A 26,220-nucleotide genomic window follows, 5' to 3' on the forward strand; every position below is an offset into this window, starting at 1 on the left:
CATCGAGGGACTTTACGCTTCGCGCTCGTGATGTGCGCTGCGCGCAGACTATTTCACATTAAGTTTTTTGTAATCCTGTCATGCCACCCCACTTTTTGAAAAGCTTCGTACGGGCCTGCAAAGGCGCTCAGGTTTGTATAAATTGTCCCTAGCATGTGTAGGATAGTGTGCAGGGGATCGCTGGCCACAGGCTGGGTCCACAAATGGGAGGGGCGTCGGGGAAGGTGGGGGGGGGGGGGGGGTGTTGGAGAATGGGAGGGGGTAGTGTATAAGGGGGAGAAGAGTGGAGCGGGGAGAAGGGAGGAAGAGGGGGGAAGGGAAGAAGGGGGGGGTGGAGAGGGGATGGGAGAAGGGTAGGGGGGAGTGGAGAAGGAGGGGTGGAAGCAGACCAATACATCTATAAATAAAACTGAACGACTCAGACATCTTTTCATTTGCACAAATGATTTTATTGTATTCATTTTAATATATTAATGTTTAAAATCCATGCATTGACGGAAGAATATTTTACAGCCTCAACCCGAACCAGGCATCACCCGCATGACAACATACGTCAGCGTGCATGTCGTGCAACTTGACAGGTTTACGGGCGTCAGTCACTGACGCTCCGTAGTCGCCCAAATGTTGCCCAAGTGGGACAGGCCCTTAAGGCTCTAATTTCAGTTCTGTATTCCTCATCCCTGCAGGTGTGAGTCCTCCTAGGAGCTCGAGTTAAAAAAAAAAAATCTCTCCATGTTTTCACATGGGCTACTTTCCATATTAAAGAAAAATACAGAAATAGAAAATAGGGAAACCCATTTTAGAGTTAAGAGGTTTCCATCTAACAATTGATTTTACACCACTGCTAAAAGTACAACTAAAACATCTGGTTTCAGGGAGCAATTTCCTGGGGCTGTAAATCCAATCCACATTTTGGTTTAAAATGATTTGCATTTTGTTTTTGAATGATTTTGTGTGCAGTTTGAGTAATTGGACTATATCTTGATTGAAAAAAATAAATGATATTTAACCAAGCTCTGCATGTTATTTTTAAAGGTTTAGGTTTATTATTGTCACGTGTACCGAGATACAATGAAAAAATGTTGCTTTGCATGCCATCTAATCAGATCTGATCATTTTATACATAATTACAATCATGTCAAACGCACGTACAATAGATAGAGCAAAGGGCAAGATACAGAGTGCAGAATTATAGTTCTCAGCATTGTAGCGCATCAATTCCATAGACAAAGTCTAATGTCCACAATGGGGTAAAGGTGTATCAGACAGTAATCTAGCTTATGGAAGGATTGTTCAGAAGCCTGATCATAGAGGGAAAGAAGCTGTTCACAAGTCTGGTGGTGTGTGTTTTCAAACTACTGTGTCTTCTATTGAATGGGATCAGGGAGAAGAAAAAATGACCGGGATAGGACATGATGTTTAAGAAGGAACTGCAGATGCTGTAAAATCGAAGGTGGACAAAAATGCTGGAGAAACTCAGCAGGTCAGGCAGCATCTATGGAGCGAAGGAAATAGGCAACGTTTCGGGTCGAGACCCTTCTTCAGACATGAGGTTGATTATGTAGGCTGCTTTTTCAAAGCAGCATGAAGTGTCGATGGGAAGTCTGGGCTGTATGACGGACTGGGCTACATTCTCTGAAATTTCTTGCAGTCTTGGGCAGAGCTGTTCTGAAACCAAGCTATGAGGCAACTCAATTGTATGCTTTCTATTCTGCGTCTGTAGAAATATGTAAGTGTCACTGGAGACATGCTGAATTTCCTTAGTCTCTGGAAGAAGAGCCATGTGTGTGCCGCCATAGTTGTCGCATCAATGTAGTTGTTCAACGACAGATCATTGGTAATATTAACTCCAAGGAACTTGAAGCTCTCAGTTATTTCCACTTACTGCTGATTGGGGCTTGTACTCCACCATGCTTCTTGACGTCATTAACTAGCTGCTTTATCTTGCTGGCATTGAGGGAGAAGTTATTGTCACTAAATTCTCGATCTCATTCCTATACTCCATCTCATCATTATTTATGATTCGGCCCACCACAGTGATGTCTTCTGCAAAGTTGCAGATGGAGTTGGAGCCAAACACAGACATGAGCGTACAGGGAGTATAGTGGGGACTGAGAACACATCCTTGCAGGGCACCTGCAATGCTGTGGTCAAATGAATAATGGAAAATTAAGAGAAATGTAAGAATGAATTTTCCAGGTTTGTACTTGTGGAAGACAGCCTGTGACTTGTTGGTGATGGATGGAGTTTGATTCTGTCAACTAAAAAAGAAACCTTTACCTTTTCAATCCTTATGCTAACTATATTCACACTGTAATTTTTTATTGAATTGAGTAAGTAAGTTTTACCAATGTTGATTGAAAGATGCAGCATGGAAACAGGCCCTTGGGTTCACACCGATCATCGATCATTCGTTCACGCTTGTAGTATGTTAAGCCACTTTCTCATCCACTCCCTGCACTTTAGGGGCAATTTATAGAGACCAATTAACTTACAAACCAGCACATTGTTGGGATGTGGGAAGCAACCGGAGCAGCAGGTGGAAACACTTATGGTCTAACTCTGGGGAAAAGGTGCAAACTCCACACAGACAGCACCAGAGGTCAGGATGAAGCCCTGGCCTACTATATGTGCCTCTCCCTGCGCCACTCTACCACCCTCATAGTACTCATAATATTCAAGTGGACTATATACTTTGTAGCCCACGTGGACATGGGATGAATTTGGTGTCCGGTGCTACGAACTCCAGCTGTATACTTTTCCTCCCTAGGTCCACTCTCTCAAAAACAACATCTCTGAGTGAAAGGACATGGGTCTGTGATGTTTCCTTGTCTGTGGGAGTACCTGATTGTAATTATTTCAAATGCAAGCAGATGTATGAGAGATATAGACCACACAGACAGGGATGAGGAATCCTTGGTTTCATGCTCTCAAAATCAGTGTAAGAATTTTATAATATCACATCCGTGTGAATGATTTTGCTTTTATGGCCTCTCTTGGCATAGAATGGTTATCAACAAAATTGTAGTGTAGAAAACACTACATTCAAATTGAACACATTAATATCTCATAAACATCAATGTGATAACGACCAGGTGATTAGCTTTTTGTGGATTCGACATTAAAGTCTTCTCCATTCTGAGAGCCAATTTCAATGTTTCCGGTGATACACCATAGAATCTTGCAATCCTGTGTGTATGCAGGTGGGCAGAGTAATTATCCCCAATTTTGAGAACTAAATTGAATTTCTGAAGATAGACACAAAAAGCCAGAGTAACTCAGCGGGACAGGCAGCATCTCTGGAGAGAAGGAATGGGTGATGTTTCAGGCCAAGACCCTTCTTCAGGCTTTTCTACATTGCCACCACTTACTTGGCATTTTCTGTTTGAGAATAATTTGATAAGATAATCTATGATGCTGGTTGAGGAATAACTGCATACCAGGATTCTGGGGAGATGATCTACACATTTCTTCTACCGAGCTATGGAAACATTTATATTAACCACAGAGGACAGACAGGACCTTGGTTTAATGTCACAATCAAAGCATAGCATTTGCAACAGTCCATAACCTTTTTGGTAATGCAAAGAAGTATCAGACTGGATTAAATGCTCAAATCTCATGTGAGGGACACATGATGCCGCTTTTAGATATGGCGGCGCTGAGGGATACAGCTCATCCAGGGCCAACCTGAAAAAGGGAATCAGGAACGCAAAACTCAAATACAAACGGCAGATCGAGGAGCATTTTCAAAACAACTCTGACCCCAGACGCATGTGGCAAGGCATCAAGTCCATTACCGACTACAATAAAGTTAACACCCCCCCCCCCCCCCCCCCCCAGACAACGCCTCCCTTCCTGACGAGCTAAACTACTTCTATGCTCGTTTTGATCGGGACAATAAAACACCAGCTATCAAAGCTGCCCCACCCCCGAATGAACAACCCCTCAGTCTCTCCACCTCTGCTGTACAAGGCGCACTGAGCAAAGTGAATGAGCACAAAGCTGCCGGCCCCGATGGCATCCCCGGGCGTGTGCTCAGGGCATGTGCTGGACAACTATCCCTGGTCTTCACTGACATTTTCAATCTGTCACTGGCCCAGGGTGTCGTCCCTACTTGCCTCAAGACCTCAACCATTGTGCCAGTGCCCAAACAGTCAGCTTCAGGGAGTCTCAATGACTTTCGCCCAGTGGCACTCACCCCCGTCATCGTGAAGTGCTTTGAGCGACTGATCTTGGCTCACCTCAAATCCAGCCTCCCTCCCACACTGGACCCCCATCAGTTTGCCTACCGGCCCAACATGTCTACAGAGGACGCCATATCTGCGGCCCTACACTCTGCCCTGACCCACCTGGACAATAACAACTCCTACATCAGGTTGTTATTCATCGACTTCAGTTCCGCATTTAATACTGTCATCCCCGCCAGTTTGATCACCAAACTCAGCGGATTTGGCATCACCACCTCCCTCTGCAATTGGACACTGGATTTCCTCACCAACAGACCCCAGTCTGTTGGGATCAACAACCTCACCAGGGCTGTGCGCTCAGCCCTCTCCTCTACTCCCTCTTCACCCATGACTGCGTCCCTATGTATGGCTCCAACGCCATCATAAAATTCGCCGATGACACCACGGTGGTAGGACTGATCAGGGACAATAACGAATCAGCCTACAGGGAGGAGGTCCAGAACCTGGCAGCCTGGTTTACCAATAATAACCTCTACTCAACTCAAAGAAGACGAAGGAAATCATCGTTGACTTCAGGAAGACCAGAGGTGGCAGACATGCCTCTATCCACATAAACGGGACTGAGGTGGAGCGCGTCTCCAACTACAAATTCCTCGGGGTACATATCTCAGAGGATCTGTCCTGGTCCCTCAATACCACCAAACTGATCAAAAAGGCGCAGCAGCGCCTCTACTTTCTGAGGAGGCTTAAGAAAGTTCACCTGTCCCCCCAGATCCTGTCCAACTTCTACCGCTGTACCATTAAAAGCATCCTGACCACCTGCTTCACGGTATGGTACAGCAGCTGCACAACAGCTGACAGGAAGACACTACAACGGGTGGTGAAAACCGCTCAGCACATCATCGGTGCCCCGCTCCCTGCCATGGATGCCCTCCACCGCAAACGGTGTCTGAGACAGGCCGGGAAAATCATTAAGGACCCCTCTCACCCTAACCATGGACTATTTGCCCTCCTCCCATCAGGGAGGCGGTACAGGAGCCTCAGGTCTCGCACAAGCAGGCTGAGGAACATCTTTTTCCAAAATATCATTACCCTGCTGAACTCACAGGCCCGACGCTAGCTATCTTTATACTCTTTTATCTGTATATATTTATTGCTTATGTACTAGTTTAATTCATCCACATTGCACATATTGTTTTAACCAGTATTTTTACTACCTTGCACTCTGATTAGATGCTAAACTGCATTTCGTTGTACCTGTACTCGTTTTAGTGCAATGACAATAAAGTTGAATCAAATCAAATCAAATCAAACCGTAAAATCTTTTTTAATGGATAAAATAGCACCACTGAGCCAAAGTTGAGATATAAACAAAATAACTAGAGAATTGTGAAGACGCTGTGCGATCTATTTCTAGACGTTGGTCTGGTTGAGGTTTGTTAACAGCGCAATTTTATAAAGTTGTGATGTTCTGAAACGTTTGGTATTAGAAATATGCTCATATGGAGATTTATTGGGAGATAGAATGCAGCGTTGCTTTATTTGAACAGATATACATGTGCTTCATAAGTGTCGTTGTGTAATAGCACCAAAGGCTGTAAGTAAATGCCAAGTCTCGCCCCTCACTCCACCACCAATAACCATCTGCTGGCCTCAGCAACGAGTGTCATAGCATAGTTTGGGAACAGCTTCTTCCAAGACCGCAAGAAATTGCAGAGAATTGTGGACGCAGCTCAGATCATCACCCAAACCAACCACCCTTCCATTGACTCAGTCTACACTTCTTTCTGACTGGTTAGCATGCAACAAAAGTGTTTCACTGTACCTTAGTGCACGTGACAATAAACTAAACTAAACTTCATGCTGCCTTGGAAAAGCCACCAACATAATTAAGGACGAGTCTCTCCTGGACACTCCTTCTTCTCCCCTCTCCCATCAGACAAGAGGTACAGAAGTGTGAAAACACATGCCTGCAGACTCAGAGACAGTTTCCTCCCAGCTATTATCAGGCAACTGAACCATCCTCTCACCAACTAGAGAGCAGTCCTGACCCACCATCTTCTGTCTGAAAAAGGGTCTCGACCCGAAATGTCACCCATTCCTTCTCTCCAGAGATGTTGCCTGTCCCGCTGAATTACTCCAGCATTGTGTGTCTATCTACCATCTACCTCTTCGGATACCCTAGAATTATCTTTAATCAGATTCTACTGGATCTTGCTTTTTCCTGTATCTGTACACTGTGGCTTGATTGTAATCAAGTCTTTCCACTGACTGAATAGCACTCAACAAAAAGCTTTTTTATTGTACCTCGGTACACGTGACAATAAAGTAAATTAAACTAAGGCTGAGGGTGTTTTAATATTTGTGGCTAGTTTACATTTTAGTAAACGAGAACAGATAATGCTGGAAATACTCAATGTGTAAGTCTGCATCTATGGGAAGAGCAACAGAGTCAATGTTTTGGTCCAGAGACTTTAAAAATAATATTTTTTACTTGGAAGATTGGCTTTTTTATAACCTAATAGCTGTGAAATCATGGTATGTGATTTTTTTTTTCCTTCTAAATAATCCTCTATGTTTTAGTTTTTATCTATATTACTAAATCTCTGATCTTGACCGCTTTTGACCTACTGTGCTGCTATTTCTGACAGAACGCCGCCACCTATGGCCGTCATTTTTGGCTACCTCGCCCAGAGCCCCCCTCCGCCTTACGGGTGCGGAGGATTTTTCCCATCGATGACAAATCAGAGAGATATTAATGTTTTTTTAAAATTCACCATTCTCTCTGATGCCCCTGCTGGAGGGAGGGGGAGGGACTATAAAACCAGGAAGAGGTGTGCCTCACTCAGTCTCTGCAAGATGGATGAAGCCAAAGGGTCATGTCTCTCTGAGCTCTGAATAACACTGAACACATGTCTACTCAACTGTGAGACCCCTTAATGTTGTTTGAAAATGAAAATATGGTTTGTTTGAAGTAAAAAGGCACTGCCTGCAAATGGTTGTTTGGATGCTTTGGCTTGAAGTTGAAAGGCACTACTTACTGCAAATGGTGGCATTGAGTTGAAAGGCACTACATACTGCAAATGGTGGCTTGGGTGCTTTGGTTTGAAGTTGAAAGGCACTACTTACTGCAAATGGTGGCTTGGGTGCTTTGGCTTGAAGTTGAAAGGCACTACTTACTGCAAATGGTGGCTTGGGTGCTTTGCTTGAATTTGAAAGGCACTACTTACTGCAAATGGTGGCTTGGGTGCTTTGGTTTAAGTTGAAAGGCACTACTTACTGTAAATGGTGGCATGAGGTTGAAAGGCACTACTTACTGCAAATGGTGGCTTGGGTACTTTGGCTTGAAGTTGAAATGCACTATTTACTGCAAATGGTGGCTTGGGAGTTTTGGTTTAAAGTTGAAAGGCACTACTTACTGCAAATGGTGGCTTGGGTGTTTTGGCTTGAAGTTGAAAGGCACTACTTACTGCAAATTGTGGCTTGGGAGCTTTGGCTTGAAGTTGAAAGGCACTACTTACTGCAAATGGTGGCTTGGGTGTTTTGGCATGAAGTTGAAAGGCACTACTTACTGCAAATGATGGCTTGGGTGTTTTGGCTTGAAGTTGAAAGGCACTACTTACTGCAAATGGTGCCTTGGGAGCTTTGGCTTGAAGTTTAAAAAAAATCACCATTCTCTCTGCTGCCCCTGCTGGAGGGAGGGGGAGGGACTATAAAACCAGGAAGTGATTTGCCTCACTCAATCTCTGCAAGATGGATGAAGCCAAGGGTCATGTCTCTCTGAGCTCTGAATAACACTGAACAAATGTCTACACAACTGTGAGTACCCTTAATGTGGTTTGAAAATGAAAATATGGTTTGTTTGAAGTAAAAAGGCACTGCCTGCAAATGGTTGTTTGGGTGCTTTGGCTTGAAGTTAAAAGGGACTACTTACTGCAAATGGTGGCTTGGATGCAATGGCTTGAGGTTGAAAGGCACTACTTACTGCAAATGGCTGCTTTGGCTTGAAGTTAAAAGGGACTACTTACTGCAAATGGTGGCTTGGATGCAATGGCTTGAGGTTGAAAGGCACTACTTACTGCAAATGGTGGCTTGGGTGCTTTGGCTTGAAGTTAAAAGGCACTACTTACTGCAAATGGTGGCTTGGATGCAATGGCTTGAAGTTAAAAGGCATTACTTACTGCAAATGGTGGTTTGGGTGCATTGGCTTGAAGTTAAAAGGCATTACTTACTGCAAATGGTGGCGGGTGCATTGGCTTGAAGTTAAAAGGCACTACTTACTGCATATGGTGGTGTGAAGTTGAAAGGCACTACTTACTGCAAATGGCGGCTTGGGTGCTTTGGCTTGAAGTTAAAAGGCACGACTGTAAATGCACTTACTTCCTGTTTGCACTGTATATTGATTTTAGATAAAACGCTACACTTATGGCTGTGATTTTTGGCCATCTTACTCAGTCCCCCCTCCGCTGAGCAGGTGCATAGAATTCTTCCCATCAATGAAAAATAAAAGTGTTATTAGTGTTTTAAAAATGTTGAGAATCTCTCTCCTGTCAATCACGCCCTGAAAGCCGCACCTTTTCCGGTGGGAGGGGGAGGGGTTATAAAACCCGGAAGTGTGGGTGTGGCTCAGTCTCTGCATGATGGGGGAGGGAGAGGTCATGACTCTGCCTGAGCTGTGAATCAACTGAACACACTGAATGTCTACTGAACTGTGAGTTTGGTGTTTTGTGTGGTTTTATGGTGGTTTCACCCTGCATGAAATGGTATGAAGCTGCATTTGAATTTGGTGGCCTTGGACCCTGCTTGAAGTGGAATAAAACTGCACTGAATTTGGTGGCCTTGCACCCTGCTGAAAGTGGTATGAAACTGCACTTGTATTTGGTGGCCTTGGATCCTGCTTGAAGTGGTATGAAACTGCACTTGAATTCGGTGGCCTTGCACCCTGCTTGAAGTGGTTGGAAACTGCACTTCAATTCGGTGGCCTTGCACCCTGCTTGAAGTGGTTGGAAACTGCACTTGAATTCGGTGGCCTTGCACCCTGCTCATAGTGGTAAGAAATTGCACTTGAATTTGGTGGCCGTGAACCCTGCTTGAAATGGTAGGAACATGGATTTAAATTTGGTGGACTTGCACCCTGCTTGAAATGGTAGGAACATGGATTTGAATTTGGTGGCCTTGCACCCTGCTTGAAATGGAATTTCAAGGAATAGCCATGAGTCAACTGCCAGCCCACCAGCCGTGAGCGAGCTGCCAGCAGATCAGGCTTGAGGGACTGAGCTGCCACCCCAAGAACCCATACCAGCGCTCCAGAAAGCCCCCCCACTGGCCACCAATATTGGAATTGGTGGAGAGGTGGAATATTGCGTCGGGGGACCAGCCCTCCCGTGTGAACATGGGACCCAACGGGTCCCACTTAGTCTAGTTTGTTCTAAATGTTATTCTCCACTATAAGAAGGTAAGAAATACCTAACCATCAGACTCCTTGAAGTAGGTTGAACAGCCTCTCAAACAAACTTCAACCTTCACTAAGATTATAGTTGATTGTCTACAAGTCAGTGTTTGCGTTTGGTACCCTTATTCTATGAGGGGATCCACAATGGCTGATGAATTAGGTCTGTGTCCAATTTGCCCACCCATAGAAATGATAGAGACTCTATTGAAGCAAACTGATTCCAACACGTATAAGAGTTTAAAAAAGAATGCCACAAAACAGTTCAAAAAAATAGTTTGTTGGAGTTCTTCACATCTGCCGGTGTAATTCTGATGCATGACTGGAATCTCCTTGGAGAAAGGGCGACGTTGGAAACGACTTTGATCAGTGGACCAGATGATATCTGTTAGGAAATGAGGGCTGACTTCTGCATCCATGGTGCTGACCACACCAAGCAATCCCCGAAATGCCTGAGCATCTGCTGGTGATTCTTCAGCTAAAAACTTCCGCTGCTCGCATTGTAGCATCTCCTGATACAGCAAAGATATATCCTGTTCTTTAACATAACATCTCCCAGAATTTGAAACCAGCTTGGTTTCAATTTTGTTGCTTCAAGATGCCTCAATTATTTCCACACATTTTTGCAGAGGTGATTTTATTCTGCTCCTGTTACCACCAGATTTCTTGATATGCGACCAAGAAAGAAAGATCGGATGACTGCAGTAGCTTGGTCAAGTACGTCTTTCTGTGAAGGTTTGCAGCTGTGCTTTTACTGGAACTGTGTGACCCGACTTCACCATTCTTGAAGGCACTGTCTGCATCATGAGCACTGATTCTCAAACATTGAAAGGGCTACATTGCCAGGTGTTTCCACTGGGCTCTGTTTATTTCACTTTATGTGAAAAGCAGCCTCCCCTTTAAAGACAAGCCCTAACCTCTTAAATGCCAGTGCAGTTTTCCATTCTGTAACCTAAGTGTGCTACTGGCTGAGCTCTCTGTGTAAGTTAGCCACTTGCCTGTAACCTACTCAAAATAAGGGCAGAAGATTCGATTTCAGCATTGGCTTCAGCTGAGGCAGGTAAGTCTGCAGTTATAATCAACCTATGTTGTATTTTGCCATGCAGCAAATCCGGACTTCACTGGTCAAAATGTTTCAATTTTTATAACTATTAAGAAAATATACGTAAGGGCCTGTCCCACTGTACGAGGTAATTCAAGAGCTCTTTGCGGCTCGTAACGCTAACGGCGGGTACTCGGGAAACGCCCTAAGCTCGTGAAGATTTTTCAACATGTTGAAAAATGTCCACAAGAGCCCCGAGTACCTACGAGCGGCTATTACCGTAATTCTCCGAGTTCGAATCAGGGAAACCTCGGGAGAACTCTTGAATTAGTTCGTACATTGGGACAGGCCCTTAAGGTTGACAACGTGCTAATTTTAGCCTCTGAGCTTTTGCTGTTTTGATCTAATGTGTAGGAAGAAATTGCAGATGCTGGTTTAAACCGAAGATAGGCGCAAAAAACTGGAGTAACTCAGTGGGTCGAGTAGCATCTCTGAAGAAAAGGAATAGGTGACGTTTCAGATCAAGATCCTTCTTAAGATTGAAACAAGCTTTTTGAGTCTATCTGCTGTTTGGATCTAAGTAGGTTCCTCAATACAGTCAAAGCAAAGCCCAAAACCTCCCTCCTCTTGCCCTCTTCAGTATTACAAGTAGCAAATTTAAATCATTATGAACATGCCTGACTGGAAAGCAGCTACTTTCCAGCATTGATATTGGTGTTGTACACTTGTAATAACATCTTCAGAGTGTCTGGAAGTCCACATTGCTTTACCTACTCAGTTCATTTATATCCTTGCAAAATTGGGATTCATAGAGTTACACAGCACAGAAACTGCCCCGATGGTCCAAATGTTCTATGTTGACCAAGACGTATTTATATCCATTGATATCCTCATGCATTTATATTCTTGCGTTTTGGGAGAAGGGTGGGTGGCAGAGGGCTGACAGTGAATGCAAAGAGGATAGGACAGGGGTCGAAGGTTTGGTGAAGATTGGGGGATGGAGGGATGCTGCTTGCAAAGAAGATTAGACACTAATGGTGGTGAAGGAAGGTTGACTGTTTGGATAATGGTGGGTCTAGCGAGAAAGCCTCACCAAGCTAATAATTATTATAGTTCCCTTTATTCTTGCCAAGCCAAAATCACAACACATAACACTCGCATGCATGACTAACATTGTCAAAGGCATTAAGAAATGCTAAAGTTAAAAATCAAAAAAATTGCACATGCTCTAAATCTGAAATAAAAACATTGAATATTGTACATGCTCAGCAGGTAAGACAACATCTGTGAAGATAAAGGAGAATTTACATATCAAGCCAATAACCTTAATGAGAATTTAGATGAAGAGTGAAGAATCATTGGCCTGCAATGTTAATATTGTTGTAATCTGGCCAATTGGTTAGATTTGTACACAATTGCCCGCTTCACAGAAACAGAATTGAATGAACCAAGACGTACCAATGAAGCAAAACATTATAACCATAGTTTCCTCTGGGACAAGTATTCCATAATCCAAGGGCTGGCATGGCACACCTGAGAGAGCTTCTTGGAGATTTTAGAGGTAGTTTAGCTCAATTCAAAGCAGCAGAGGAATAAGTGTTGATGGCACAAGGCCAGGTATCTTCTGAGTCACATTTCCACAAGATTATAGAGCTGCAGTACTTGGGACTGAGGTCAAGCCGGGTCTGATGCTTATAAGGGTGCTGTCATGGTAACACCAGTGACATCTACAATGTCATAAACCATAATAACAGGAGCGGATTTGTCATGAATTTTTTATTTCTGCTGGAGACCTTAAGATCAAAATTCCATAACAAACGCCTTTTGCCAATATTAACTTGTGCAGAGAATGGGTGTGAAGGATTTTATTGCTGCTTCCATACTCCACCTTGGATTGATACTCATATGGATCTGAATTCTATAAAATGCCTGTGATCATGCATTGGAACATTGCTTTGAGTCATGGTGTCATACAGCATGGAAACAGGCCTTACAGCCCAACTGGCCAAGATGCAGCATCCAAGCATGTCCCATTTGCCCACACCTGAGCCGTATCCCTCTAAACACTGAAAAAGGTTGCCCCTCAGGTTCCTACTAAATATTGTCCCTTTCATCTTGAACCTATGCCCTCTAGTACTTGATTCCCTTCCCTGGGAAAAAGATTTTGGCCATTTACTCTATCTATTCCACTCATGATTTTAAATCCCTCAGCCTCCTGCTTTTAAAGTAATAAAGTCCTACCCTGCCCAAACACTCCCTGGAGCTCAGCCCCTTGAATCATAGCAACATTCTCGTCAATATTCTCTGCACTCCAGTTTAATGGCATCTTTCCAATAGCAGGACTACTAAAGCAACACAATACTCCAAGTGCGGCCTCACCAGCGAACGTATCTTTGCATTACTGCCTAGTTTTAATGCCCATTTTGTGGAAGGCGTCATTGAGAGCACTGCTTCACCAGCCTTGCATCCTGCTCTTCCCGTTAGCGCTAGAGAGTGTGCAGAAAAGATGCATGAGGCTGTTGCCTGGACTGGAGGGCTTGAGTTGTAATGAGAGATTGGATAATTTGGGATTGCTTTTTCTGGCGGGTGACCTTACAAAGATTTATAAAATTATGAGGGACATAGGATAAATATTCTCAGCTTTTTTCCCATGGCTAACGAGGGAAATTAAGGATAGACATTCTTGCTATTGATGGAGTGCAGCGTAGGCTCACCAGGTTAATTCCCGGGATGGCGAGACTGACATATGATGAAAGAATGGGTCTACCGGGCTTGTATTCACTGGAATTTAGAAAAAGGATGAGAGGATCTTATGGAAACATATAAAATTCTTAAAGGTTTGGACAAGCTAGATGCAGGAAACATGTTCCGATGTTGGGGGAGTCCAGAATCAGGGGGTCACAGTTTAAGAATAAGTGGTACGCCATTTAGGACTGAGATGAAGAAAAACCTTTTCACCCAGAGAGTTGTGAATGTGTGGAATTCTCTGACACAGAAGGCAGTGGAGGCCAATTCACTGGATGTTTTCAAGAGTGAGTTAGATTTAGCTCTTAGGACTAAAGCAATCAAGGGATACGGGGAAAAAACATGAACGGGGTACTGATTTTAGAAGATCAGCCATGATCATATTGAATGGCGGTGCTGGCTCGAAGGGCCGGATGGCTTGCTCCTGCACCGATGTTTCTATGTTCTATATTTCTAGTACGGGAGACTAAAACTGGGGAGCATAAGCTTAAGGTAAGAGTGGAAAAATTTAAAGGGGATCTGAGGGGCAAGATTTTCACATGGAGGATGGTGGAAATGTGGAATAAGGTGCCAGAGGAGGTGGTAGAAGCAGATACAATTACAATATTTAAAAGATATTTGGACAGGTATATGGATAGGAAAGTTTTATAAGGATTTTCGCATGGTGCTAACAAATGGGATTAGCTTGGATCAACGCCTTGGTCAATATAGACAATTTGGGCCCTAAGGCATGTTTCTGTGCTGAACTCTGCAAAGAAATGAACCTGATGATTCATTCAAGTTATGCGTCATTCGAGTCCTGCTCTGATGTTGCTTGGCAATGTGCACAGTGCCAGCAGGAGAGGATCTATAGATTTTGTATAAAGGTAATATTATAGTAAAATGTATCACTCTATCTCACTGTAATGACCTGGGTTGTTTGCATTTTGTTGCTCGGCTTTGAATAACATAGTCAAACTGTACTTGGTTCAAAGCATTTTCTGCCGGGATTCACATGCGAATGATGATGCCTTAATACACTGAACTCTATTTGACTGAAATAATTTGGTATAGTTGTCAATGATAGTGCAATTTGGATGTGTGTGTTTTCTTATAGTTGGCATACATATCACTGCTTTTCTGCTTAGACCCGGCCTCATGAAACATTAACGGATTCAGACCAACTATGCTTGACTCTGTATACTCCCTACATGAAGTACCAATGTGTTTCAAATGCACTTGCAACCTTCCACTATGTTCCCTGTTTAACTCTCCTGAAAATAGCACATCAGTATCCCACTAAATCCTATTATCTCCCAAATGGAAACAAATTCTTCCAAATAGAAAGTGAAATTTTCCAACATCATAACTGACGTTAAACATTAACTTTGTTTTTCTTTCCACCTATACTGTTGACCTGCCGAATATTTCCAGTACCTTTTGCTTTTTTTTTTACCCAATTGCTGTAATGAGTATTTACACTAACCTCAGATTAAAATATATAATTTATTGTTATTCAATTGCACCAGATATCCAATTGGAATAATACAGTATAAAGGATTTTTGCCTAATAATTGAGTCGCTTATTACTATTCTGCTCTTTTTTTCCATAGCAAACATGCAATGAATGTATTATTTCTCTAGAGTATAAAGACTTTCTAATATTGTGGTAATCGCTTCTAGCTCAGTTGGTATCAAAAATAATTCAATTGGTCACCTTTATTCGTTGTTTGAAGAGCCCTGCAATTCACACAAAGACTTCAGCTGTTTGTTAAATAACCCAGAATACAGTGGTGGACGGTGGCGGGTTGGTAGAGTTGCTGCCATAAAGCTCGAGAGACCTTGGTTTGATCCTGACCACAGGTTCTGTCTGTGCTGAGTTGTACTTTCTCCCCGTGACAGTGTGGGTTTTCCACAAGTGCTCTGGTTTCCTCCCACATTGCAAGGATGTACTGGTTTGTAGGTTAATTGGCTTTGGTAAAATTGTAAATGATCCCTATTGTGTGTAGAATAGTGTTAGTGTGCGGGGAACGCTGGTAGGTGCGGACTCGGTGGGCCGACGGGCCTGTTTCCGCGCTGTATCTATAAACTAAACTTAACAGTTGTGTCCAGTAAGGTGATGAATTGGTAGATGCGTGATGTGTGGCTTTGGAGTTTTGAAGATGCTGTTAGTGGTACTGAGGCCAGGGTCCACCAGTTAGGAAGGATTCCTTCCTTATTCCTTCTCTTCCCATTTTAAATGCGTTGTCTTCACTGTGATCCATTCCTCTGAGTATGTTAATGTAATTTTATATAGTGGTTTCAGTGGTGACAGTCATAGAATCATAGATAGAGTCGTAGAGTGATACACTGTGGAAACAGGCCCTTCGGACCAACTTGCCCACGCGTCCCAGCTACACTAGTCCCACCTGCCCGCGTTTGCTCCATATCCCTCCAAACGTGTCCTATCCATAACAATAGTCATTCAGAACAATTCCATTAAAATTGAGTATTGTATTTGTGTTTCAGACGACGACTTCTCTGCAGAAGAAGAAGAGATGCATTCCTTCAGATGTGAACAAAGTGGTTTGTATCCCCCTCACATTACAGCTTAATCCTATGAAGCCAACGTTAATGTCATATTATAGGTTTGCTGGGTGGTGGGACTAAATCAAAACATTCTGCACGTCCTCTTAAGTGGACGAGTGTATCTGGGCGTAACTCCATCTGGTGCTTTCCCTGACCCTTGGGGCAGAGTCATCTCATATTATTTAATATTTCTTTACCATATAGCAGGAGGGCATTGAGCCCATCAAGTCTATGCCAGCTCTCAGAGCAATTATACTAATCTTATTCTACCACCTATTTCCCTGTAACCTATGCGCATTGACATCCTTGGTTCTCCTATCATCCACCTGCATTGTGGTGAGTTTACTGTTGCCAATGGACCTGACAATTAACATGCCTTTGAGATGTGGAAGGAAACACATTTCTGGAGAACACCTATGGGAGTCAGGGAGAATGTGCAACATCCACACAGACAGTACTGGAGAATCAAACTCAGGTGGCTGGAACTGTGAACTGGAGACACAAGAGACAGCAGATGGTGGAATCTGGAGGTAACAAACAAACTGCTGGAGGAACTCAACAGTATAAAAGCACCTGTGGAGATAAAGGAACTGTCAACATTTAGGTTGAGACTCTACATCAAGACTTTATTTTAGAACATAGAACAGTACAGCACAGGAACCATATTGAACCACAGGAACAAATATGACCCACAATGTTTGTGCCAAACGTGATGCCAAGTTAAACTGATCTCATCTGCCTGTACATGATCCATATCCCTCTATTCCCTGCACTTCCATGTGCCTATCCAAAAGCTTCTTAAATGTCACTATTACATCTGCCTTCACCACCACCCATGGCAATGTGTTCCATGCCCCCACCATTCTCAGTGTAAAGTCTCCATTAAACGTCCCCACTCTCACTTTATGGTTGTGCACTCTAGTGTTGAGCATTTCCACCCTGGGGAGAAAGGTTCTGACTATCTTCCCTATGTGTGCCTCTCATTCGGCAGTTGTTACGCTTCAGACCTTCTAAGATCAAAACAAGGTCAGAAATTAGTCAGGACCTGTCCTGATGCAGGGTCTTGACATGAAACATTGACAGTGACTTCCCTGATGCTGTTCAACCAGCTGAGTTCTTTGAGTGGGTTTTTTGCTGTTGCTGGAACTATGAAACTGCTGCACTATCTTCAGCACCACTGTTCATGCTATGGGCAGCCAACATCAGTATGGATGCTGTCAAGGCTTCTACCTGTGGAGATGTTAGAAGTCCTGTTTGGCTGGAGGACACCATGGAACAAATAGTGAAGGAGAGATTTTGTTGTCCCTTCAACAAATTCAACATTTTAAATATTGCTAAACAAAGCATTTCTGAGAAGGTAGACACAAAATGCTGGACTTTCCTTTTGGCCTGAGCCTCCTCCACTGCCACTTTCTGGCCTGGGCCTCCTCTACTGTCAAAGTGAGGCCCAACACAAATTGGAAGAACAGCACCTCATATTTATACATCCCAGCGGTATGAATATTGACTTATCTAACTTCAAGTAGCCCTTGCTTTCCCTCTTTCTCCATCCCTCGCCCTTCCTAGTTCTCCGACTAGTTTCACTCCTCCCTGATTAAATTTTTACTGAATTTATGCCTCGTTGTCACCTTTCCCTCAGCTAATAATGATCCATTCTACGTTTTACTTAGAACTTCATCCCCTTTGATCTCTCGTCTTCACACCTTACCCTTCCATATCTCCCTCTGCCCTGACTCTGTCTGAAGAAGGTTCTCGACCCGAAACGTTACCCATTCCTTCTCTCGAAAGATGCTGCCTGTCCTGCTGAATTACTCCAGCATTTTGTGTCTATCTTCTGTGCAAACCAGCATCTGCAATTCCTTCCTACACAAAGCATTTCTGAGAATTTTTACTCGGTGTATGCTGGGTGTGCCTGGTAGCAACTGTGCAGAGTTCAGCAAGAAAGTCTTGTCATCTTATCCTCCCTTCCCCACCAACTATCCTGTTCTCCCCATACCATCTATTTGATTTAGAGAGCCTGAATTAAAACTTCCTTCCTGATTATACGTTCTGGGCCAGATTATACTCTTTTACCAGACCACGCACAAGAAAACGTATATGTCTAATTTCTGGACTCATTATTTTAATTGTACCATCTTGTCTTGTATGACCAAAGTTACACATTCTATGCTGGGACAGTTGTGTTTCAGATCACTAGTTAGTCATAGATCATGAACTGACCAAAAAATCTTTTGTACTAGTATACAACAACAATTGCAATTTTGTTTTCTCTCAGAGTTTGCAATTTTATTTGGCTCAAATGCCCGTAAAGAACTTTCTTTTCCTCAATCTTCTTCGTCACACTTTATTCATCTGCAATTACACGGAAACTGAATGTCAGTCAGAATGAATATAATAGTTATATCTGCTTCTTGTGGTCAAAAATGGTTTAATACAATCACAAAGCTTATTTTGACAACATTTTGATGAGAGATGTTTTTTTAGAGCTGCTAAAGAGCTCTTAGTCTCTCGTGAGACCAGGGAAGGCGTAAATAGCAGTAGTCAGCTCATAGTTCCAAAATCAACAGTAAATTGGCTGAAATAACCTAATACTAAAGTTTATGCCTAACTGCAAAAGTTATTTTCTAAAGATCCTTGTTTGGTAGAAAACATTAAAATATGGTGGTGGTGTAAAAATTATATCAATGTTCATCATTGCTTTATTCAATAGTAGATGTCAGATCCTGAAAGTAAAACTGCTTTGTGGAGATACCTGACTATTATACTCGGGAATACATTGATTCCTAGATTCATTTTAACAAGAATGTAAACACTTGGTTTTGCTGATCTTGTGATCGTAGCTGCCTGTGCGTCTGAGACAAAATTGTTTTCTTTAGCATGGTTCAAAGCAAAACCTTAAGAGTAATATTCCCTTTTTAACGTACTCTCCCAATGCATATAGAAAAATATATGGGGAATTTAAAAAAGAAAGTCAAAATTTTCTACCTCAGTACAATGCACTATTTCAGCTTACTTTCTTCAATCGTAGTGTAATCACTGATGAGGTGAGGTACGATTGGCACGCACAAGAAGATAAATATTTTGTAAAGCAATATTTGGACTTCTTGTTTGGTAGTGTATTTGTTGCTGATGTGTGTGAGGAAAAATATATGAAAAATAAATTCCACTTCCTTGAGTAAAGGGAAATGGAATCAACCATGACTTGATACAAGTGCTTGTAAATTTAATCTCACAACAGTCTGAGTAATCAAGTGAAGAGGCAGCATGGGCTTGTATTAATGATCCAGAGCAGCGTTTCTCAACCTTTTTACCCTTGCGGAACCCTTGAAATAATTTTCATGTCTCAGGGAGCCCCTACATAAAAATAATTATATATCTTAATTAATTACTTTCTTTCTCTTTCATAAAATTCAAGTTCATGAGGCAAACATAATATATTTTTCTGATAACTGGTTTAAGCAAAAATGCAATTGGAAATGCAAAAAAATAACTGAAATCAAACTGCTTGTCAAGAGGCCTCTTAAGGAGGTTTACATTCACACAAAAAAATCGACCATACCTGCGAACACAAAAAATATATATAAACAACCAACATCATAAATAACACATATAAACAGATGAAAGCAGATAATAACTACCACTATAAGGGTCTGATGAAGGGTCTCGACCCGAAACGTTGCCTATTCCTTCTCTCCATAGATGCTGCCTCACAAGCTGAGTTTCTCCAGCATTTTAGTCTACTACAATAACTTAATTGTTTATTGACAATGTTGAAAAGGCATAAGATACATCAAGGCGATATGTCATATGAACAAATATATGGGTTAAGGCAATGTTATTTTTGAAGCAATTTAGATAATGAAATTTGCTTCTCTAATGTGAAACCTGTACTTGTCATTTCGTACACAAATACTTAATTCGGGGTAGAACCTTAGATAAACGCACGGATTTCATCTTCAACTGAATGGAGACGATTTCTGTCTTTGCTCTTGATACTTGTTAAATAAGAAAAAGCTTGCTCACACATATAAGAGGTTGAAAGCTGCAGCAATATATTTATCAGACAGAACTGATGGAGACCGTGCATGCGTCTGTACTCGCGTGGGCCACTTGATCATACACAAATCCTGTCAGGCCAATATGTGACTCGCAGGCTGATTCAAGGCTATCTGTAATGACTTCAGGTGAATGTAGTTCCCATAAATTGTAAAGAAGTAATTTTGCTCATTAGGATTGTGATGTCTTAGTGTTAGTAAAAAAAGTGTTCTCAATTGGCCAGAATTCATGATCAACTGACTTTTGATAAGATCGGAGTCATCCAGGTAGAAGAGAGCTAGATGGGCCCTTCATAGTTGAGCCCTGCCCAGCGACAAGGCTTTCTGAATCTTAATATCATTGCATGACAGGGAGAGGACTAGAAGCACAAAATCTCCCACACAAAGCAAAATGGAAAAAAACGTCTTCAGTCTAACTATGGTTGGTGTAGCTGCCAGGCAGAGGCAGTTGGTGCTACACCTGTGAGCCCAATAATCTACTGTGGACGCATTGATTGGCTATGATGGTAATTCTTTTCTTCCATCTTTGAGGTTTACAGCTCATGATTTAGCACAATTTGTTTTTATGGAGGATTTAAGTGGAAACGGCATCTCATGTATTGCATGCATGAGCTGGAGTAGTTTTCTTCCATGGGCCAATTGTAATGGACCAGGACTTCCCAAAAGTTGGGAATGTAGAGGGAATGTTAGAAATGCAATGCTGAGGCTCTATAAGGCGCTGGTCAGGCTGCATTTGAAGTAAATTTGGGCCCCATATCTGAGGAAGGATGTGCTGGCTATGTGGAGGGTCCAGAGGAGGTTTACAAGAATGATTCCAGGAATGAGTGTGTTGGCAGATGATGAGCGTTTGACAGCACTGGACCTATACTCACTGTAGTTTAGAAGGTTGAGGAGGGATCTCATTGAAACTAACAGAATAATGAAATGCATAGATAGAGTGGATTGGAAAGGATGTTTCCACTGTTGGAAGAGTCTAGGACCAGAGGTCATAGCCTCAGAATTAAAAGGTGCTCTTTTAGAATGGAGGTGAGGAGGAACTTCATTAGTCAGATGGTAGTTAATCTGTGGAACTCATTGCCACAGAGGGCTGTGGAGGCCAAGTCCGTGGATATTTTTAAGGCAGAGATAGACAAATTAATGACTAGAATAGGTGTCAAGAGTTATGAGGAGAAGACAGGAAAATGGGATTAGGTGACAGAGATCAGCCATGATTGAATGGCAGAGGAGACTCTATGGGCCAAATGGCCTAATTCTATGTGAACGTGTAAAGAATATTGTTCTAATGAGATCCTTGTAGCCAGGACTAGATGGAACGTAATCCATATTATTGGTTGGTCATTAGAGACCTCAACTGATTTTGCAAGAAAACAAAAGGTCTTGGAAAGTGTAATTTCAGATAAAGTTTCTCCAACTTGCATTAAAATAGTTGCAACAGAATGGTCATTCAAGTTTGAACAAGTAGAAGAGTTGTAATTTGTGCCGTCCTGGTCGGCATGGATGGGTTGGGCCAAAGGTCATGTTTCTTTGCTAAATAACTCTAATGCTAAAATTTACAGGAAGTGCATGCAATAAGTGCAAATTATGTAATTTTAATAATACTTGGTAATCTTCTTAACTTATAGATGTAAATCTGTTTGCTAATGAAGCAGAGAGGACCGCAAGACCCGGCTGCTGCAGATGCCACGCTCCATGGTCAATAAGTGTGGCTGTGAAAGTGCTGTACATATTTTTTAGTTGTCTCATCATAGCTGTTGCTGTGTTGGCATCTGTAGGTAAGGTGGATCTGTTATTTGGACCCAATTCATCATTTTTTAATCCATCTAATAGATCAATCCATTTGCATGAATAGTGAAACACTATGTCATAGTGCAATCAATGTCATAATGCGGGACAAAAATAGACAATAGGTACAGAAGTAGGCCATTCGGCCCTTCAAGCCAGCACCGCCATTCAATGTGATCATGGCTGATCATCCACAATCAGTACCCCGTTCCTGCCTTCTCCCCATATCTCCTGATTCCAGTATCTTTAAGAGCCCTATCAAGCTCTCTTGAAAGTATCCAGAGAACCGGCCTCCACCGCCCTCTGATGCAGAGAATTCCACAGACTCACAACTCTCTGTGTGAAAAAGTGTTTCCTCATTTCCGTTCTAAATGGCTTGCCCCTTATTCTTACACTGTGGCCCCTGGTTCTGGACTCCCCCAACATCGGGAACATGTTCCCTGCCTCTAGCGTGTCCAAACCCTTAATAATCTTATATATTTCAATGATCCCCTCTCATCCTTCTAAATTCCAGAGTATACAAGCCCAGCCGCTCCATTCTTTCATCATAGGTCAGTCTCGCCATCCCAGGAATTAACCTGGTGGACCTACGCTGCACTCCCTCAATAGCAAGAATGTCCTTCCTCAAATTAGGAGACCAAAATTACACACAATACTCCAGGTGCGGTCTCACCAGGGCCCTGACCAACTGCAGTAGGGCCTCCTTTCTCCTAAACTCAAATCCTCGCGCAATGAAGGCCAACATGCCATTGCATGACAATGCAAAGGTGCGATGGGGAAGGACCTCGGTCCAGGGTCTTTCTGCTGCTGGACATTAACATGCTGAGGCCAGCAGAAATACCTCCCAAAACACAGAAGGTGGTTATCACCTTGGAGGCCGCATGAATGGCAATAGTGCGATGTATAAAACCAACAACACTGCATGTATAGACTGACACTTAAGAACATATTCAGAGGTGTGTACTATTTGTTACTGTGCCCATTTTTTAAATTATAAATTTAGTTTAGAGATACAGCACGGAAACAGGTCCTTCGGCCCACCGGGTCCGCGCCGACCAGCGATCCCCACACATTAACAGTATCCTACACCCACTAGGGTCAATTTTTACATTTACTGAGCCAATTAACCTACAAACCTGTACGTCTTTGGAGTGTGGGAGGAAACCGAAGATCTCGGAGAATACCCACGCAGGTCACGGGGAGAGCGTACAAACTCCGTACAGACAGCCCCCATAATCGGGATCAAACCCGGGTCTCCGGAACTGCATTAGTTGTAAGGCAGCAACTCTACCACTGTGCCACCGTGACTGCCCAAGTTAATTTATTTATTTTTTAAAAAATGCTCGAGAGTGAGAAGGGATTTTGTAAAATCGCAATGTTTAAAGTGACAGATGGAGGCTAAATGCTTTGCTAATTCAGCTCCCATTTGTCACAATTAATGAGTTGTAAATTCTATAACAATATAACCCTTTCAAATGTGCCATGAACTAATGAGCTGAATTTTGAAATTTGTCATTATTCTTTGGGCATAGTGGGCAGTTACTTGTTCCCATTTTAAATATTAATAACTACTTAAATATGAAAATTCTTTAATCAGTCTACTCAGCAACAAAATAACCAGAGAATCTTCATTCCATTTATTATTCCGAATCTCATAGGCTTATTTTCTCCCTTCTCACCTTTCACAGCCTGGGCCTCTATGGATGGGAGAATGAATTCAGTTTTGAATATTATGACTGGTTCACCTTGGCACTGCTTTTCATGACGCCTTCAGCTGCCAGGGTTGATCTAAAATGTCAATGATATGATTCAGCCATAAATTGAATTGATCACTGGGCATTATCATCCATTAAAGACACATTTGTTTGCTGTGTGTGACATTTGGGCGAGTAACCTCTTGTTTGTATATTGCAGTCTTCAGAAAGGTTGACTCCATAACTGAAGATATCAACATGGCCCAGTCATTTTACGATACAAAGATTAACTCTGTGCAGATGAATATTAAAGAGCTCGGTGAGTAACACTGCAGCACATATGGAGGAGGCCCAGGGCAGAATGGCCAGAGTGAGAATGGGAAGGGGTGTTAAAATGGTTAGCCACCGGGAGATCCAGTTGGCCTTGGCGGATTGAGCGCAAGTGGTATTAACCAGCATCTGCAGTTTTTTGTTTCTACATCTATTATTTGTTGCCTGGTTTTGTGATGCGAGTGTGTGGTAAATACAGTATTGATTGAGCTAGAATTTCCTGGCAATGGCCAGTCATGTATGCTTCTTCCGATATCCATCATTTTCACAATGATCTGAAGCAGATCTTTCAGAGAAAACTCATTGAGAAAGTGGGCTCTAGCTTAAAGCTCTGCCAGCTGTAAGAGACATCAGAAGGATCAAGCATTGCCCATAAATGTTTGATAGCTGGCTAACTCATATTCCCAACTAGCGCTTAGACTTAAGATAGACACAAAATGCTGGAGTAACTTAGCGGGACAGGCAGCATTTCAGTTTCAGGCCGAGACCCTTCTTCAGACCTTCTACTTTCAGACACAAAGAACTGTAGATGTTGGTTTACAAAAAAAATACAGAAAAGTGTTGGAGTAACCTCGTGGGTCAGGCAGTATCCCTGGAAGACCTCGAAAGGCAATGTTTTGGGTCTGGAACGTCCTTCACACCTTTCTTCAAATTAGTCTAAAGGAAGGTCCTAACTAGAAACCTCGCCTTTCTATGTCTTCCAGCTGCCACACCCGCTGAGTTATCCCAGCACTCTGTGTCCTTTCTTTATCTTAGATTTGTCAAAGAGTTTGATCATTTGTGAACATTCACAATCAAAAACAATCAAAAGTTGATCACATATGCTGAATAAAATAAGATTATTGCAGTTATAAAAAGGAGGCACTTATAATACTACAATGATTTAAAAAAACTTACAATACAATGGAGGTCATTTAGTTTATCATGTTTGTGCTAGTGGTAAAGGAATCCCCCAATCTAATCCCACGTATCTCTCGATCCATTCCCCCTCAAAGTGGCCCTGCAGGTCATAGTTCTTCAGACGCACATCCAAGTACTGTTTCAATATGATGTGGGTGTCTGCCTGATGGACTCGCCCTTTCAGTCAAATAGATCGAGACAACATCCATCCTCTGGTGAAAAAAATGCTAATTTCCCTTCTAATGCCTCAACCGTTACTCAATACCTGTGCCCTCTGGTTTTGAGAACAATGCACAACAACAATCAATTATGCTTGAATAAATTAAGTTGTGACAAACTTTTTTTCTGAAACTCGACTACATTGCAACCATTCCACTCCATTGAAAAGAACCGAGAAGCTAAATCTCTGGCGAGTCTAACCTGGCAAAGGTCCAGTAGACATATTCCACAGCACAAGGATGGCTGAGCTTCAGGAAGTTAGCACATCATGTGGAGTCTAATGTTAATATGTTGTCGGGAAAGTTCTGGCGAGCAACTGTCAGGAATTCAGGGCTTCCTCATCCATACATGCTGCCGCCGGAATCCTAAGCTAAGTCCCACACGGAGCAGATGGTATTTCTATTGTCTGTCTCCAGTTACCCTGAGAATGTTGTGAAGGCCATTTTCCTCAGGTGAACAGCCTCTGTATAACTGGGAGAAATGGCCTATGACTGAGCCTTTAAATGTTTGTCTCAAGAGAGAATATAATTAACGTGTATTTGTCTATGAAATAATTAATCTTGCAAAACTGTACTTGCAAAGAAGTGGTATTGTGGCAAATAGATCACATAGAGGAGTACAGCTGAGGACAGGCCCTTCAGCCACATTCCCTTCGCAAACTATGATTCACATTTAAACTGCACATCTGCTATATGTGGTTAATAAACCCCCATTCATAAGGTCATAAAGTCATAAGTGATAGCAGGAGAATGAGGCCATTCCGCCCATCACGTCTACACCATTCAATCATGTCTGATTTATCTCTCCCTCCTCACCCCATTCTCCTGCCTTCTCCACATAACGTCTGACACCCATACTAATCAAGAATCAATCTATCTCTGCCTTAAAAAATATCCATTGACTTCGCCTCCATAGCTTTTTGTGGCAAAGAATACTACAAATGTACCACCCTTTATTTAAATTTCACCTCATCTCCTTCCTAAAAGAATGTACTATAATACTGAGGCTATGATCTCTAGCCCTATACTCTCTCATTAGTAGAAACATCCTCTCCACATCCATTCTATCCAAGTCTTTCACTATTCGGTACGTTTCAATGAGGTCCCCCCCTCATTCTTCTAAACTCCAGCAGGTACTGGCCCAGGCTCATCAAATGTTAAACACATTCCTTAACATTCTTTGTCCATTCATGTGTCTGTCTAAATGCTTCCTCTGACAGTGGGTTCCAGCACCTAAAAACGCCCGTAAATCTCCTTTAGACTTTCCC

The 26,220-nt window shown here is 42.5% G+C and overlaps 1 protein-coding gene across 2 annotated transcripts in view; it reads left to right on the plus strand.

Moving 5' to 3' along the window:
- The window catches only part of scara3 (scavenger receptor class A member 3), a 45,237-nt gene that overhangs the window by 6,535 nt on the left and 12,482 nt on the right, over positions 1 to 26,220 (plus strand). For both annotated transcript variants that reach the window (XM_033021084.1, XM_033021085.1), the window contains exons 3-5: positions 15,914 to 15,970; positions 21,651 to 21,800; positions 23,725 to 23,823. In XM_033021084.1, coding sequence (XP_032876975.1) covers positions 15,914 to 15,970; positions 21,651 to 21,800; positions 23,725 to 23,823 — 306 coding nt within the window. The remainder of the gene's footprint in view (positions 1 to 15,913; positions 15,971 to 21,650; positions 21,801 to 23,724; positions 23,824 to 26,220) is intronic.

Source organism: Amblyraja radiata, chromosome 5, assembly GCF_010909765.2.
Source record: "Amblyraja radiata isolate CabotCenter1 chromosome 5, sAmbRad1.1.pri, whole genome shotgun sequence".
NCBI classification, from domain to species: domain Eukaryota; kingdom Metazoa; phylum Chordata; class Chondrichthyes; order Rajiformes; family Rajidae; genus Amblyraja; species Amblyraja radiata.